At 42.0% G+C, this 16710-nt stretch overlaps 2 protein-coding genes across 3 annotated transcripts; one reads left to right on the top strand and one right to left on the bottom strand.

The window, feature by feature from the left end:
* Positions 1–355: 355 nt before the first annotated feature.
* On the bottom strand, positions 356–8185 carry LOC147269405 (uncharacterized). The gene is made up of 9 exons (XM_086184408.1): positions 8098–8185; positions 5670–5835; positions 4703–4806; positions 4153–4603; positions 3985–4077; positions 3530–3566; positions 3247–3318; positions 1789–3144; positions 356–1701 (listed from the first exon to the last, which is right to left on the bottom strand). Exons 2-9 carry the CDS (start codon positions 5766–5768, stop codon positions 1439–1441), a joined length of 2475 nt encoding a protein of 824 aa, XP_086040534.1. The 5' UTR covers positions 5769–5835; positions 8098–8185; the 3' UTR covers positions 356–1438.
* On the top strand, positions 7754–16322 carry LOC147269404 (transcriptional repressor CTCF-like). Of its 2 annotated transcripts, XM_086184385.1 has the most exons (13): positions 7754–7916; positions 9384–9665; positions 9745–9927; positions 10048–10423; positions 10534–10704; positions 10850–10983; positions 12049–12169; positions 12261–12410; positions 12633–12793; positions 12879–13061; positions 13152–13284; positions 13892–14038; positions 14583–16321. In XM_086184385.1, exons 2-13 carry the CDS (start codon positions 9405–9407, stop codon positions 14831–14833), a joined length of 2271 nt encoding a protein of 756 aa, XP_086040511.1. In that variant the 5' UTR covers positions 7754–7916; positions 9384–9404; the 3' UTR covers positions 14834–16321. The 2 variants fall into 2 exon arrangements, with proteins under 2 accessions (XP_086040511.1, XP_086040520.1); XM_086184394.1 differs by lacking the exon at positions 7754–7916 and having other exon boundaries at positions 9387–9665; positions 14583–16322.
* The last annotated feature ends 388 nt before the right edge of the window (positions 16323–16710 follow it).

Here is a 16710-nt window from a genome sequence, read left to right as displayed (position 1 = left end):
TGTATTTACAGGAACTGTTAAATATTTTCTTGATATCGTTTTTTTTTCTTAAGTAGCTAATAACGTTATCTTTCTAATTTGAAACCAGCGGACAGGCCAACAATTTACAAAGAAGAAGAGGAATCCTGCTTGATACTATGTACAATATGTAACAAGATAATAGTTTTGTATTTGTTTATTGTCCTTATCTATAAAATATCTATAAAAGATTCAATAGTTTTCTATGACTGTGTCATCCAGCACACATGTCTAAGTTTTTAATAGGCAATCGTTTACTCTTTCTTCTCCCAAAAAGCCTTCCACTGGATCACCATACAAACATAAATATCCCAAAATATCAGTAATAATGCTTCATAGGCAAATACGCAAGTATAAGAGTTGAAGTGTATTTATGATTTTTTTTAATGAAAATAGTTCCCCAGGAAATCCTGACAGGAGAACCTTTATTGTAATCTTTGTATCCTTTATTGTAATCTCAGCTGACAACTGCACCACATGCAAAGAGCAATTATTAAGGTTCAAGGCAGCACATATCAATTCAAACCTGTACTTTAAATCCTGAAGGTTGTTAGGATGTTTCCTTTTTGAAATACTGCAACATAAACCACTTCTAAGATACAATTATGAGTGAAAACTTCAATGCTACACAGTAGAATTTTTAAAAAGTATTATTTAGCATGTGGTTGTCAAACATTCTATGGTATTTGCATGACCTGACTTCATTCCTCTGACTGTGTCAAATAACTGTTTTTGTCCTTATTTTCATGCTTGAAAGATGCAACAAATGGAGATTTTGTTGTGTTCTTACGAAGATATATCTTCAGGAAAGAAATACATCTAGTAACATGTCCCTTTACTCATGTACACAGCTCTTTTGTGAATACTTTGAACCCTTGAATGTTTAAGTTCACTCTTGACCTCTCAATTGGTGCAGTTTGCTGGCTTGTAATCTGGTCATTTTAAAGTTGCATACAGTCTCTGAATACACCTGCGCTATTGCCATGACAACTGAACAAACTCTATCATCTTGATGATCCTTTTCTTATCAAAACAAATGTAACACTGTATTGACTGATAAAGAAACCAGAGTCAATTCAATATTCCATTTAATAGTCTTAACTATGTCTGTTATCCATCTATTGTAAACATGGTGTCTTCAACCACAGTAGTTGTCTTATGGTACATAATCATACGTGCAATGCAAAATTCAAACATAAGTTAAAAAAGGACAAAGACACTGCTGGATTTGTTGATTACATCACACCAAGAGGATCTCAGTTCTTTGGTCCAGTGGCCCACCGTGGGTGGTGTGCTGCTGTAGTGCGGTGGTCCCTGTAGGAAATGCCATGGATCATTTATCATTTACTCTTTACTGTGGCCTCTCCCGCTCCCGTCACAGTAGTTGGTCCCAAATTTAGCCATTTCTTCATTTCTCTCATCACTTTTCATCAACTGACTTTGTTTCTTTTTGATCTTGACTCTCAGTCATTTCCTCTTTCCCTGATGCTGGTTCAACTACTTCTGTTGTGACTTCTTCGAGTTTAACACATTCTTCCTGCACTTCTTCCTTCATTACTCCACTTTTGACTACAGCTGGTTCCTCGCTGCAAATCTCACTCTCTTTACTGGCATCCACGAAGGTCTTGCTTTCATTTTTTTCCACTTGCGTGGTCTTTTGGACCACCTGAATCTCTTCATTTGCTGTTGGGAGAAAAATATCTATCATTGCAAGGTTTGTATCGTAAAAAGAGACAAAATACATTATATACACACAAACTTTAAACTTACATGTGCCTTTTCCTGTGGGATCTGGGCAGGATCTTGCCTCAGGATGTGTCTGTGAATCATCATCTTGGCCTGGACTATTTGAAGCTGCTGGACTGGTCAAACACTGTGAAATAGCACTTGAATTATCAGTAGCAAGTAAGCTAGAGATAACTGATGTGAGTGCAGTGCTGGTATTGTTTGGGTTGGGTGAGTCTGAGTCAGTGGTGAGAGGGGAGCAAATTGCAGCTGTAGTCGCTAACCTAGCGTTGGTGGTGGTGGTGGAGTCGACAGGGTTTGTTTCACTGGAGGAAGTGAAGGGGGTGGGGGTATCAGTGGGGAGAGGGATGGCTGGGTGAGTCATGGAGAAAGTTGACATGCTGTCAGTGGATGTTGGGCTGGAGGTGGACAAGGTGGTACTAGTGGGACGAGGGGAAGCAGAGTGAAGAGTGGATGAACTTGTGATGGGGGGATCATCTGAAACTGGAGTTGTAATGGTTTCAGTTGAGTTAGGAGGCATGGAGGAAGTTTTTGTGATTAGTGGAACAACAGTAGCAGAGCTAGCAGAGGTGACTGGAGTGAGCTCTTCACACGGAACGGACATGGAAGGGGTGGACAACTCTGATGGTGTATCTGATATTCTGGTGGAGACTGAAGAAACTGTATCTACATTAGTGGGAACTACTGCATCTCCACCAGCAGAAGGAGCAGCATCAACCTCAATAATACTATTTGGCTCTTGCCATGTCGACTTAGCTGACATATCTGTTGATGTTGAGGAAACCGAGCTTTCCTTGCCGGGAGCAGGAACTGTTTCCGTGGTGGTAATGGAAGCCGCAGTTGTTGTTGTTGTTGTGGTGGTGGTGGTGGAAGTGACAGAGAGGCTAATGGACTCAGAAGACGGGGAAGTAACAGAGACAGGGGCAGGGGACTCTGTGGGTGTAGTGGTGCTTGTGAGGGTTGAAGGGAAGGTGGAGGTGGTTAGTTCAGTCGTAGTAGTGCTGTCTTCAGGGTCAGGAGCTTTGCTGTCAGGCTCTGTAATATTTGTTGGTGCTGTAGCTGCTGCAGTAGAGTTAACAGAGTCACTGCAAATATCTGAGTCAACGGGAGTTGCAGTACTTGGAGGGGAGATAGCAACATCGGTTGAGTCAGGGGTTGAGTTTGAGATTGTCGCTACAGTGGGAGTAGTGATAGCAGTGAGGGCAGGAGAGATGGATGTGTTTGTCTCCCCCTCTTGTATTTGGGTGAGCTCGTTCTCTGGTGTGTTGCGGCCAGATGTTGTGGGGCCTGGACCCGGCTTGATAACGGGCTTTGGAAGCAAAGCAGGTTTCCCAGCAGACTCATGTGCAGATACACTTGGTCGAATTTGATGCCTTGTGTCTAAGAAAATAAAATATGCAAATGTTAAGATGAACACACGCACACACACACACGCACGCACGTATGCACACACACACACGTGAGTGGAGCAGTGTGTTTCACCTGATGATGCAGACATCGTTCTAGGCTTTGTGAAAGTTGCGGGTGGCTCAGTTTTACTATCAATGATGGTGCCTGGGACACAAAGATAATTTATTAGAATCAGAATCAGAATCTATTCTAATTTGAAGAATTATATCAAATTTTACCTGAATAGTAAAGCTATTTTAATCTCTATCACATTCTGATAATTATAAATAGTCATCTTATCTGATCCTCGTTTTGACATGAATCCCTCAACTTCCTAGATCCCATCAACACATATTAACCATTAAACAGAACATACCTTCTGATTCTGCCTTTTTCATCTCTCTCTCTGGGTTCTACAGGAATAAAACAGTTATTTGATGACTCAAATGCGATGAACACATACTAATATCCAGAGATGCCAATATTCCGATATGCCAGTATTTTCCAGCTAATTTTGACCAATAGCCAATATTTACTAATGTAAATATTATCTGTATGAAAACAAGTTTATATGATATTCCCCCCTTCTGTGTTTTTTTGTTTTTTTTTAACAAACTTAAACAACATAATTGTATATTTATTTTGGTGTACTCATCTTGGACAATAATTAAAGAGGAAGAGACAAAAGCAAGACTGGCTGATGTAAATATCACTTATCAGGCTGATTCAGATATATTGCAAAAATGACCAAATGATATGGAAGACATGCCGATATTATCATGCATCATACTGATATCCACCTGAGATATTTAAATATCAGCAATCACACACCTGTGTCTCTCCTGGCTGAGCTTTGGAAACTCCAATGCGCTGTAACATGAGATGGAGTTTCTGTTCGAAGCTATGCTGGCCTTCAAATTGTTTCTGAAATCAATAACATTAGTTATTTTAAAACTTATCAGATGACCTAAAGAAATTCAAATTATTAATCACACTCACCTTCCTGGCATTGGTAGTCCCTGTTGCTGCTGATCCAGACAGTAAAATAAGAGACTGGGACTTTCCCTCTCTGAGAGCACGGCGGGGGGGCACTGCTTCACTCCTCAGTGTTGGAGCACCAGAGACGGGTGTTTCCTGAACAACCGACTCTCCAGCAACAGCACTGGGATGCTCCTTCTCTTTTTCATTCTCCTTGTCATGTTCCTTGACTCTGTCCTTATCTTTCTCTTTGTCAGCTCTGGCGACCTCCCTGAGAGGGCGAATGAGATCAGCGATGGAGGCCTTCTTGGGTCGCCCCTCATGGCTGGTCTCTGATTTCAGACCTCGTCTCTTTCTAAGAGTAAAGAAATCACCAAGCTTCCTCCTGAGAGTTTTCGTTGGGGGTGGACAAGGGACAGAGCTGGCGGGAACCACTTCGTGCACTGTGATAGACTCATCATCCTGCTTTTTCCTGTGTGAAGGAGCATATATATCAAACTAATATGTGACAATAGCAGCATCTGGATTAGCTGAATATCAGGAGATTCATTAGGCAGCCGGTGTTACTCACAGAGTATCAGCAGGAAGTACTTTCTTAGTAAAGAACTCTTCAACTCCTTCATCCACTCGACCAATTAGCTCAAGGACTTCATTTTCACTCTCGATTATTGTCTCCTAATTACCAACAAACATACACAGAAAACACAAAGATGAAACAAGTTGAGGATAAAAAGCCGAATACACCATATGCATCTTTAAATTATGTAATCCTGACCCCTACAAAACCCACACACACTTGCACTAGTGCTTCTTCTGCCTCTATAGGTGTATTTTAGTTTCAGTCAGGCTCCAAACCAGCCTCCTGGGATTCAGTTGCTCAGTAACGTACAATGGGGGGGCGTCACAGGATTTTACATGAGCAATGAGAGCAAGATAACTCATTTTGCCAATGTAGGTAATATGATATCAAAACTGCAGCTATACAGAGTTGAATCATCCTGATCATATTAACATCTGTACCCACAAGCAGCAATAAAAGCCAAGAGGCATGGCTGCAGCACACAAATTCAGCAGAAGTCGCTGTTACATGATATCCTGTCAGGGGAAAGGGTTGATTTTTGTCTCCCTGGCCATTGGCTCCAAGGGAGTGACTGTGTGTCGACAGCCAAATGTGACAATACGATGAGCTCAGTGGAAAATGAAGACGTGTTTCATTTTGATGTCTTATGAAAAAATGATCCACTATCTTTTTTTCAGTAAGAGCAAGAAAACAAATTTGGAGCAAACTACCACTCGCAGTCATATAAATCCATCATTCGTGGTTTCTTCAAACAGCTGGTGACCGGTACAATGGCACTGCCTCATTCAAGCAGGGACCAGGCATCTTTTACAGCTCCCCCTCCATCCTTCCCTTCCCCCTGCCTCTCCCCTCTGTACCCTATTACATCTCCCTCTCTCCCTCCCTCCCATTTTCTCTCCACACACATATCACCTTTGCCTGCTTTTTAAAAAATCTCTTCCATCCTCTATAACAATACCTGTGGTCTGCTGGGACGATAGTTCAGTTTTTGTCGGTGAGGTCTCGGTCTGCTCTGGGTGTAGTGCCTGAGCGCTGGTCCGCCCAATGGCAGCTCCATTGGGGAGACACGGCACGCTGTTGCCGTGGAGCTCTGTTGCCTTGGCTCTGTTGCTGAGGCACCGTTGCTAAGAGCACAAGCACCAGCAGTATGTAATGCCTCTGCTGAGGTGGGAGGAGCCAGGCAGGCTAGACTGACACATATGACAACAGAACCTCGCCTTCCTCTGCCCCCTCCCCTCCAAAAGGAAAACCGTGAGAAAAAAATGTTGATAAAATAAGAAAAGGCTGGGGGAGAGGTGACCATGCTGACATTTATTTCATCCATTCAAATCTAGCCAGTGACGAGTACACATATTTGAATTGGCAACAATGGAAATAACTGAAATGAACAAAATGTTCTGCTGGTTATGTAACAAATTAATAATTTATTTTACATGCGGAAAAAGATGCTCTGAAATAGTGTAAGTGAAAGATTTCTTTGTCAATAAAAAAAGTGAATGAACGGCCTCGATAATTGTTTTTTTGCTGTTTTGTTTTGTTTCGTTTTTTTTAAATAGCTACGTCTCACTTTTACACACGTCAATGCACACTCTCTTTACCAGAGAAAACTGTGTTTTGGGTAAAATTAGACACCAGAACAATGAGCCGTGAGTCTAACAAAGAAGCCACGGACACACATCTGTGAGCAGGAGTGTTCGTGTATACTCGTCAGGAATATTTCTTTCAAGGACACAAGTACAATTTGAAAGAATGGCTCCCTGCTGAATATCAACGACTAAAGCAAATTCCTCATTTGAATATAAAAAGTGTAAATACTCAATAAAACTCATCATTTATTAATTGTACTGGTCTGATTAATCAATCATCTTCTTTCTTTCTGTGCCATTTAAATGGCAGTGGACTAATTTAAGGGAAACAGTCTGGAGAACCCTGAAATAACTTTTCCAGGAAGCCATGTCACCGTTCTCATGATAAAATGAAACGTGTTAATAAAGAATGAGAAATTTCCTCAGGTGCAGCAGAAATGATGCTCTGAGTCACAAGGATGTGTTCGTCTTGTGTTGCTTATGATTTGTTTTTGACATCTTTAAAGTGAGATGAACAAGACTTTCAAAGTTACACATGGATAGAAAAAAATCATGGTGTGCAATTAAAAGTAGTTATTAGATGTTGAAATGTTGATAATCTAACTAACTTCTACATAATACATGGGGCAGAACAGATATACATGGCATTGGAATATTCTTAAAATAGAGTGTTAGATACACATAATAAGACTGAGATTTATCAATCACCAGCCTGAAAGTATCTGCATCTGATTACTCATTATGTCCAGTGTAAACTATCAATAAAAATATTACGAAATCAATTTTGCAATCAATAAATTTGAAAGACTAAAACTATTTAGAATATTTATATTATTGTTATCTCTTTAGGTTCTTTTTCACTGTCTCTACAGCTTCAGGGACCTCAGCGAAAAAGAGTACAAACTCGGTTTGGTAGGATGACTATGTTATTGAAATAATTTCCAGCACTGTTGAAATTGCATTAAATAATAAAGAGTTGCAGTACAATATAACCAAAAAATGAATAAATGTAGCCTATGATTTAATTAAACTGACATTTTTTTTCTTTTACAATACTGCATACCGAGGTTACAGCAGTAGGAGAGGGTGGCATGCAGTAAATGTCTAACTATCATATACGACATTATCAAAGACTTGATGCAATCACGACTCAGTGAGACCCACCTTTTACACCTCCAAAAATCATACCGCCCTCTTGTGGTTTATGTAATGAACTACTTTACTTCATAAAAAAATCGGAATGTTCATAGTGCCTATAAATACCGTCCAGAGAGACGTAATTTACACACTTAGCAGCCAACTAATTATCATTAAACCTAATCGATACTGCAGCTCACCATCATCCTCCTCCTCATCCTCTCAGTCGACACGCCCACGCCTGAATTCAAAACTGGCGCCTCAGCCAACGCTTGTCCCCGCCCCTTCACTCACCGGCCCTCTATCTGCGCATGCTTTTTTGCGCTTTAGGGCCGCCATTTTATGTGAGGCCCTCTCTTCCAGAGCGGGAGAATATTATCAGCGCAGCTCACAGCTCGTACGGACCTCTCCGGCGGACAGAAGTGCGAACCCGTTGCTGCCAGGCCCTCAAGAGAATATAACGAGAAAAAGAAGCACTCGGGGTAAGTGAATCGGGGACTTAACCAGCAAACACGGAAACGTTTTTGTAGGAGCTGACGCCGGCCTCTAGGTGTCACGGTAGGGCTTAACGTTACCGGCTGGCGGGGGGTGTTTGTCTCCCTCTATCGTTGTCCAAAATTCACTAAATCCGTCTCTAAACTGCAACTCACTGTCTTAACTGACCGTGTTCGTGCTTTTCGGTTGCTATTTTGCTGCAACTGTGCCGGGATGGTTCTCTTTGCTTGTGTTTCTGTTTTAAGTTTGTACAGGCCTGTCGTCCATCTTATCGTGCCCTTTGTTTCCTGTTTCAGACCTTCTCGCGCCTCCCAGTTAACCAACAAACACAAGTTCATGTTTTTAGTTTTTGTCATTGGACAAATCGTGTTGAATTAGGCAACGAGAACAGTGGGATTTACCTTATGCGTTGAACGTTTTTAATCAAGGGCGAAATAGCCTCGGTTTAGCGGTGATTGATGACTGATCTTAATATATCATGTTAACTTAGTAATCGCAAACAGACGCTCAGTATCTCATCCGTTTGAAGATGCTAGCGATCACCAGTCACTCCGCTCCAAGACACAGGCGATCGTGCAAAATAGCCAAATCTCGTTCAGCTCACTCAAACAACATATCGTTAAACCATAAATGTTGCACAACGCTTCTGGAGTGCAGGGCTGCTATTTAATGTTTTATGTGTGCAGTCGGCTCTCAATGAACTCCTTCTAGTAGAGCCATGCTGAAACCGCATTCATTTTTGACTTCACCAGAAATCACCCGAAACCCCAGATGGTAAAAAAAAAAACATTAAACAATTTGGACAACTGGTGACTGAAGTTGCTTGTTTAGTTTGTGTGTCGGGGGGGGGGGGTGCTCCAACCAGTTGACTTCGAGCTACTGAAAAATGTGGTCCTCGTAAATTACTCCTGCAACTCGAGCACGACCGCTGATAGCAGTGGAAGTGGGGGTATTCACAGCATTACACAACTTTGCCAATGAGTAAACTCAAGGCAAGCAGGCCCAGCAACAAACGGCGTTATGCAGGTAAACCAGCCCCAGGGGTCCCCAGGAACCTTCTTAAGTCTTCAATTCGATATTCAGAGTTTCAGGCCTTACAGTCTCACACATTTTTCATACAGAGTGCCATTGTCTTTGATATGTCTTAAATATGTAGATGGGGAGAAAGAGATCTTAAATATATTCGAGTGCTGTCTGCACTTACCCCCCCCCCCCCCACACACACACACACACACACAAACATTATTATTTTCAGTATTTAAAGCGGTGTGTTGCCAAATAAACTGGTGTCAACTAAGCTCAAATCTAGATATAACTTAACACCTGCCCTCCATTGAAATGTGAGATTTATTATGGGCAGTTTCTTCTTATATGTAAAAGATGTGTCATTGCACAACATTTATTTGCTACCAAAAGTGTGCACATATTAAAGCTTTTTTCTTGTCAAATTTCAGAGAGCTGCTTGGCCCCTTGCCATGGAGGGCGAGGTTATTTCCATGGAGACTACCCATGCTGCTCCCCTGCCTCCTGAAGGGAAGGTGCTGCCAGAAGGTGGAGATGCTGTGATCCAGGGGACAGCTGAAGCACCTCAAGGAGTAGCGGTGGCCGGCAACATGGAGATGATGGTGATGGATGCTCTTGATCCCACGCTGCTGCAAATGAAGACTGAGGTGTTGGAAGGAGCAGGGACTGTGACTGTTACTGGTGGAGACGAGGGTCAGATCATTACCCTTCAGGTCAGTAGGGGACACAGGCTTTGATTGGCTTTGATGGTACTTTTTCCCATCTCATTGAGTGGTTCATTCTTCTATTTAGGTGGTAAATATGGAGGAGCAGGCAGGTGCTGCTTTAGGTCTTGGTCAGCTGCAGCTGGTGCAGGTGCCAGTTACAGCTACTACAGTAGAGGGTCTACAGGCCACCTATGTTGACACGTCAGGAGCCAACAAAGATGCAGAGCCAGTTATATGTCACACTCTTCCTTTGCCTGAGGGCTTCCAGGTGAGTAGTAATAACTGTACAGTGCTTATTCATTCCATTCCCTCCACTTGTTGACATATGATCTGTGTTTGAAGAGTCACAAAAGAGTGACGTATGATGTGCATCACTTTACTATTCTAGGTGGTGAAAGTGGGTGCTAATGGAGAAGTGGAGACTGTAGAGCAGGAGGAACTTCAGGCTGTTCATGAAGACTTTCAAGGGTCAAGGTTAGATGAGGAAGAGGATGAAGAAGTGGCACCAGAGCAGGAGCCTCAAGAGCCCACACAAGAAGAAGCCGAATGGCAGAAGGACCCAGACTACCAGCCCATCACGTCTGTCCGGAAAGGAAAGAAAGGAAAGAAGAGCCGTCTGCGATATGCCGAGGGTGATCGTGATATGGATGTTTCTGTGTATGACTTTGAAGAAGAGCAGCAGGAGGGGCTGCTGTCAGAGGTGAATGCAGAGAAGGTTGTTGGCAACATGAAGCCCCCCAAGCCCACCAAAATCAAGAAAAAAGGTGATCCTGGCTGTGTGCCATTCCCCTTGAACCAACGTAAAATGCACCCATTTGTTGTACCCATTTGTTGTGTACGGACACATAATTTGTATTTTGTGTGTGTGTTGCAGGTGTAAAGAAGACTTTCCAGTGTGAGCTGTGTAGCTACACCTGTCCACGGCGCTCCAATTTGGACCGACACATGAAGAGCCACACTGATGAGAGGCCACATAAATGTCATTTGTGTGGAAGGGCCTTTAGAACAGTCACACTGCTGAGAAACCACCTTAACACTCATACAGGTATGTGAAATATTCAGTCTGACAACCGTGTGTTGACAGGAAAATTCTTAATTTATTTGAATAACCAGTGTGTCTGGGGGTAGCACGCTGTCTGTTTCAAGTGTGACATTTACATGTTTGTTTGTTTGTTTGTTTGTTTTACCAGGCACACGACCGCATAAATGCACTGATTGTGATATGGCATTTGTGACTAGCGGTGAGTTGGTGCGCCATCGTCGCTACAAGCACACACATGAGAAGCCCTTCAAGTGCTCCATGTGTGACTACTGCAGTGTGGAAGTAAGTAATGGCACCATTTCTTTCCAGTAGTGTTTTTGTTTTTTTAATTTTCCCGTATATTTTTTTAAATTATTTTCGCATTTCATGGGTTACTTTTCAGAGTAGACTTCACATAGGCACATGCTGAGATGAATAGAATTTTTTTTTTTAACACAGTGAAAATCTGATTGCGTCTTCACCATGTTGAATACTGCAGTGTTGTTTGACTTCCATATGAATGACCATATGTCCTACGTATTGGCTTTAGCTGCTGTTATTGGTTAAACTGCATCCACGTGTGTTGCTTAGATAGGGAACAGCAATGGGTCTGAAGACCACCGTGCTTCCCGGTCCCACAAACGTGGGTCAAAGCATTCCACTTGCCACCCGTCCACAAATGAACACAGGTTTTATCCATAACATGCTAAATTAATAGAAGGGCTGGTTTAAACGAGCCAACATTAGCGGGGCCCCTAGCAGCCCCATTCATTCTAGCTTTAGCATGTAGCACTAGGAAGCGGTCTCTGCACCACGGGGGAGGTGGAACCACCACCACAAAAAAGAAAATTCATCACAGGGCTAGTCTAACATTGACTAAAGCTATGCTTTAATCATCCCTCTTTTTACGACCACCGGACACCGCTGCTGCTGCTGCTGTGGTGTGTGTCTCGTCCGCTGCAGGCAGGCCCAGACTTGTCTCTGTGTGTGCGCACGCTAGAGAGGCTTTTAGTGCGTGTGTATTGATGATGGGGGCATGACCATTGGGACCAACAGCTACAGCTGGCTCCATTCTGATGTTTGAGCTCTTGATTGACATTGCACGCATGTTATACCTGACGGAGAAAAAAAACGCATGTCTTGAAACTTTGATCGTCCCACTAACAATTTAGTCTCGTCTTGTTCTCGAAAATGTATACAATTTCGTAACATTTTAGTCTTTACAGGGCTATGGTGACGTTTGTCTTAGTCTCATTATCGTCGAGGAAAAAAGGGGTCTGACGTCGTCATTTTCATTTTCGTCTAGCGCGACAAAAACAACACTGCTATACTGCCCCAATCTAATGATCTAATTTTTCTGTTTTTAAGGTGAGCAAGTTGAAAAGGCACATTCGCTCTCATACTGGGGAGCGACCCTTCCAGTGCAGTCTGTGCAGCTATGCTAGCAGGGACACTTATAAGCTGAAAAGACACATGAGGACACATTCAGGTAAGATTATTGTAACTGCTAGGATTTGAAAAATTGTTTGTATTCAGTCAGAGAGTCACTGGTTTATTAAACGCGCTCCTTCCTGGAACAGGTGAGAAGCCGTATGAGTGCTACATTTGCCACGCCCGCTTCACACAGAGCGGCACCATGAAGATGCACATTCTGCAGAAACACACAGAGAATGTGGCAAAGTTCCATTGTCCACACTGTGATACCGTCATTGCACGCAAAAGTGACCTTGGTAAGTTTTTTGTTGTTGTTGTGGGTCACACCATGTAGCCAGATGGATATGGTGACACTTGAGTGGCTGTCTTCTTTTCTGGCTGTTGGCAGGGTTTGATAAGCAACATTTACCTTTGTCCAACAAGATGAAGTCGATTACGCTGGAGAAATTTACTAAATTAGAAGGCTTTTTAAAGATGTCTGTGCTATTTGTCTGATTTCCTGTCTGTGTCTTTTCCAGGTGTTCACTTGCGCAAGCAACACTCATTTATCGAGAAGGGAAAGAAATGTCGTTACTGTGATGCAGTGTTTCATGAGCGCTATGCTCTGATCCAGCACCAAAAGACTCACAAGAACGAGAAACGTTTCAAGTGTGATCAGTGCGATTACTGCTGCAGACAGGTATGTGTGATGAGCAACACCGTGGCAGTTTGCTGTGTCTGGTAATTTTATTTTATTGCTAAATGTCTGACCTGTTTTCTCACAGGAGCGTCACATGATAATGCACAAGCGTACACACACAGGCGAGAAGCCTTTTGCCTGCAGCCAGTGTGATAAAACTTTCCGGCAGAAGCAACTCCTGGACATGCACTTCAAGCGCTACCACGATCCTCACTTCGTCCCCACTGCCTTCGTTTGCAGCAAGTGTAGCAAGACATTCACCCGCCGGGTACAACTGCACGCTGAGATCCAATGAACCATTGACTCCTTCATCCTGGACATCAGAGTATAATATTTGATGTTTTTACTTACTTCCCAGAACACTATGCTGCGTCACACTGATAACTGCGTGGGAGACGTTGGAGAAGAAAATGGAACTACTTCACCCAAAAAGAAGCGTGGCCGCAAGAGGAAGATGCAGACCAGGAAGGATGATGACGATGATGACACAGGTATTTTACATGTCGGTCTGTGGTCATGATACATTTTTTTGCACGTTTATGCAGTATATGTAATGCAACTTCCTAAATAGGAAATTTAGGGGAATTTATTTCAACAAGGAAGTTGCAAGTGACTGTTAAAATTGCCAGCTTAGTTGCAGAGTTTATCGTTTGCTGTGTCATCTCTGTTACTTGGCTGAAATTTTTATTGGTTAGCCAAGCTGAGAGTTCTTATCAGTAAATGTTGGAAGAAAAAATATTGGGATATTTTTTCAATTCAGTCAGAACAAAGACCACAACCTTGGATCAATTTCATAGATCAAATGACATTAATTCCCCTCTCTGAGCTCTTTGCAGCCATTTGTTGATGCCATTCTATTGGATTATTATTTTTGGTTACTTTTCTTGACTTTTTTTGTCCCTGAATGATTTTAAACTTATGTTTGTTTTTGTTTTTTTTTAAGTGCTTGATTTTAATGACCCATCCATGTAGAATTTTCTCAATTAACCACTTGAATGTGTCTACTTATTGAAATGTCCCATGGTACACACAGCAAAATACTTTAAACCACAAGCATTATGTTCTATTAATATTGTGAAACGTTCATCCTCTGGATAGAAGCGGAAGTTGGTGATGCAGAAGACGAAGATGAGCTGTTGACTGAGCTTGAGGTAGAGCAGGCCCCACCAGTTGTCCCCATTGCAGCCCCTGAGGAGCCACCAGTCAAGAGGAAACGTGGAAGGCCCCCCAAGAGTAAACCAGACAGTAAGTATCAGACTTGCTCACACTGGACTGAATTTCCCTTCAGTGTGGTTTAGTGTGATTGGTCCGAGTTGATCTGCATGAACTAAGCCAGAGCTTGAATTTGCTCTGGTATCGTAATAGTCTGCAGTTTAGGAACTTAACGGTTTGTCAGTTCACCTCAGTGACAATGGACAAAGGATGGTGAGTGTAAGAACTGTTGATACATGCCAGTAGGCCATTATAATCAGTCTTCAGGCTGTACTGTCACTCCACAGAACCAACAAATGTAATCATCACTGGTGTATAAACCGAGGCCAAACAAGCAGCCTTTTCACACTGGACCAAAGAAAAAGTGAACGCCATTAAGTGTTTTACATTCTATACGATTAGCAGCTAAATCAATGCAATAGCCTTCCACTGCCTATCAGATACGTGTCAGCCAAAGTGTAATAAATATAATATGTGTTCCATCATTAAAGTTAGTTGAGATTTGTTTGCCAGGATGTGTTTGAATCCTGTAGTGAAGATGAGACAAACGGACTCTGATCTGAGACTCTGTTAACAGTGGCTGCTATCATCCGTGTGGAGGACGAGGTCACTGGAGAGGTGGATGACATCATTGTTAAGGAGGAGGCTGAGGCTGAGCAGGAGGAGGAGGAGGAGGAGGAGGAGGATATTGCGGAGGAGGTGGTGGTAGGTGAAGGGAGCGCAGCCATCCAGATGGAGTTGTCCCAGGCACAGGAGATGCAGCTGGCTCAGGCCCCACCCAACGGTGACCTCACCCCTGAGATGATCCTCAGCATGATGGACCGGTGATGGATGCCAGGGTCCAACCTGTAAACACACACACAGACCCAGTTTCACATCTACATGTAATTCTTGGCATTTAGGGTTACAAACGCTTGTCTCCTGTACCAAAATAAACATCACTGTTGTAATTTAAGATTTGAATTTTTAATCATGTATCAACTTGGATGACTTAAAAGATTTTGATAAGGATTTATCTACCAAAAAAATGCAATTCAGAACATTTCTGATTTTGTGGTTGGCTGTAATTGATGGCGGTATCTTAAACCTTCTCATTGTTGCCATTGGGTGTTTTGTAACTGTTTTTTTTACATCAACATTACAAAATCATCTAAAAGAAAATGACAATAGACGGTGGGTTCATAACAATCAGTTACTGCTCCTTAGAAAGCTCCCTACGCCTTGTTTTGTTTGTCTGGTGGTGGACCTAAGCTGTGTTTTGATGGTCTCAGGTGTGTTTTTACTTCTTACACACTTGTTGGTAAATGACCTGTCCTGTCACTGGGTTAAACCTGTAAGAAGATAAAAGAGCACCCGGACGGTGGCCTGGGTTTGTCTTGTTTACTGTATTTCAGTTCATGTTCAATATCCTCCTGTGAACATCTCAGTTTGGACAGTAGCTGCTCTCAAGACAAATTGGAGATAACTTGGATATTGGGTTTGTGTTGTTGCAACAGTACATTATGGCAAAAACGAGAAGAACGGCAAATTGTCACTCAAAAAAAAAAAATCAAATTTCGACCCTGAAAAAAGGGGCAACTTTTGAGGAAGATAATTCTGTCAGTTACAGCAAGAGAACAATGTAATTTTGAATATTTTTATTTTCTCGTTTTCTTTGCTGTTTAGTAAACCCTTTTTAATGCCTGTTATAGTTTATAAGAGCTTCTAGACTGCTTCCTTTATGGCCCTCTTGCTACTGTAACACCCTTAGATGATGCTTATGTACTAAACATGTGCAAGGAAAGAATGTTTTGCTGCCTCGTGTAGCCATTCCACTTTGGGTTGATGTTTTCCTTTTGTACCACTGGCAATGCATTGCTAAGTAGCAGCTTGAATGACATTTTAATAACTGTGGCAGATGAGTACAGATGTATGACAGTACAACCAATAAAATTAAGACATGAGGACTGATCTTTTAGGTTTCTGAAACTGTAATACAATAATGCAAATATTTGAAATGGGTGTTATAGTTTGGAAGCTAACACAATATAGAGGTACAGTTACAGCAAAAGAACTGCTTATAATTCTGTTTATCGAAATTGGTTGAGTGCTAACACAAAATGCTTGTGTATTTTACTTGCAAATCTATTTTATTAAAAGGAGGACTTGATCCAAAGATCCTCACTCGTTTGTATCTCAAGTGCCTGCAGCCTTTTATTTTGCTGACAGTGAAGCTAAAGGTGAGGAACTCTGGAGCAGCCACATTTTAAAGGCTCTAAAACTGAAAGTTAACTCCGGTGGCCTGCTTGATGCTGGAGGTCTGATCTTCCCACGATTTGATATCAAATTCACTTACTCTCATTAGATATTAAAAAAAAGTCAAGAAACTTTTGAATAAGAGAAATAGGTGCTTGTTGGAAATAAGGGAATTAAGACAAATAAAGGAATTTCTACTACAGCTCTTCAGCTTTTTCTTAACTGCACCTCCAAACCTCTTCCTTGGAATATTGACAGGTTGTTGCAGCTACTATGTACCATTTTTTCTCCAGCTCTCCTTGAAAACAAATGTTATGGGTATGTCTGCTAACTGTAGCCATAAAATGGAAGGACATTTCTTTGAGGCGTTAGTACAAAGGCATTGGGTTGTGGAAACATATTGGCTGATGGTGTAACTTTGTTTTACACCTAAAATTGTAACATTAGCTTTAAAAAGTTTTTTTTTAAAA

The sequence above is a fragment of the Aulostomus chinensis genome, chromosome 2 (genome assembly GCF_037954235.1).
Source record: "Aulostomus chinensis isolate RoL2024-O1b breed Wild chromosome 2, RoL_Achi_v1.0, whole genome shotgun sequence".
NCBI lineage: Eukaryota > Metazoa > Chordata > Actinopteri > Syngnathiformes > Aulostomidae > Aulostomus > Aulostomus chinensis.
Note: the sequence above shows the minus strand (reverse complement) of the source record. Positions and strands in the feature narration are given on the sequence as shown.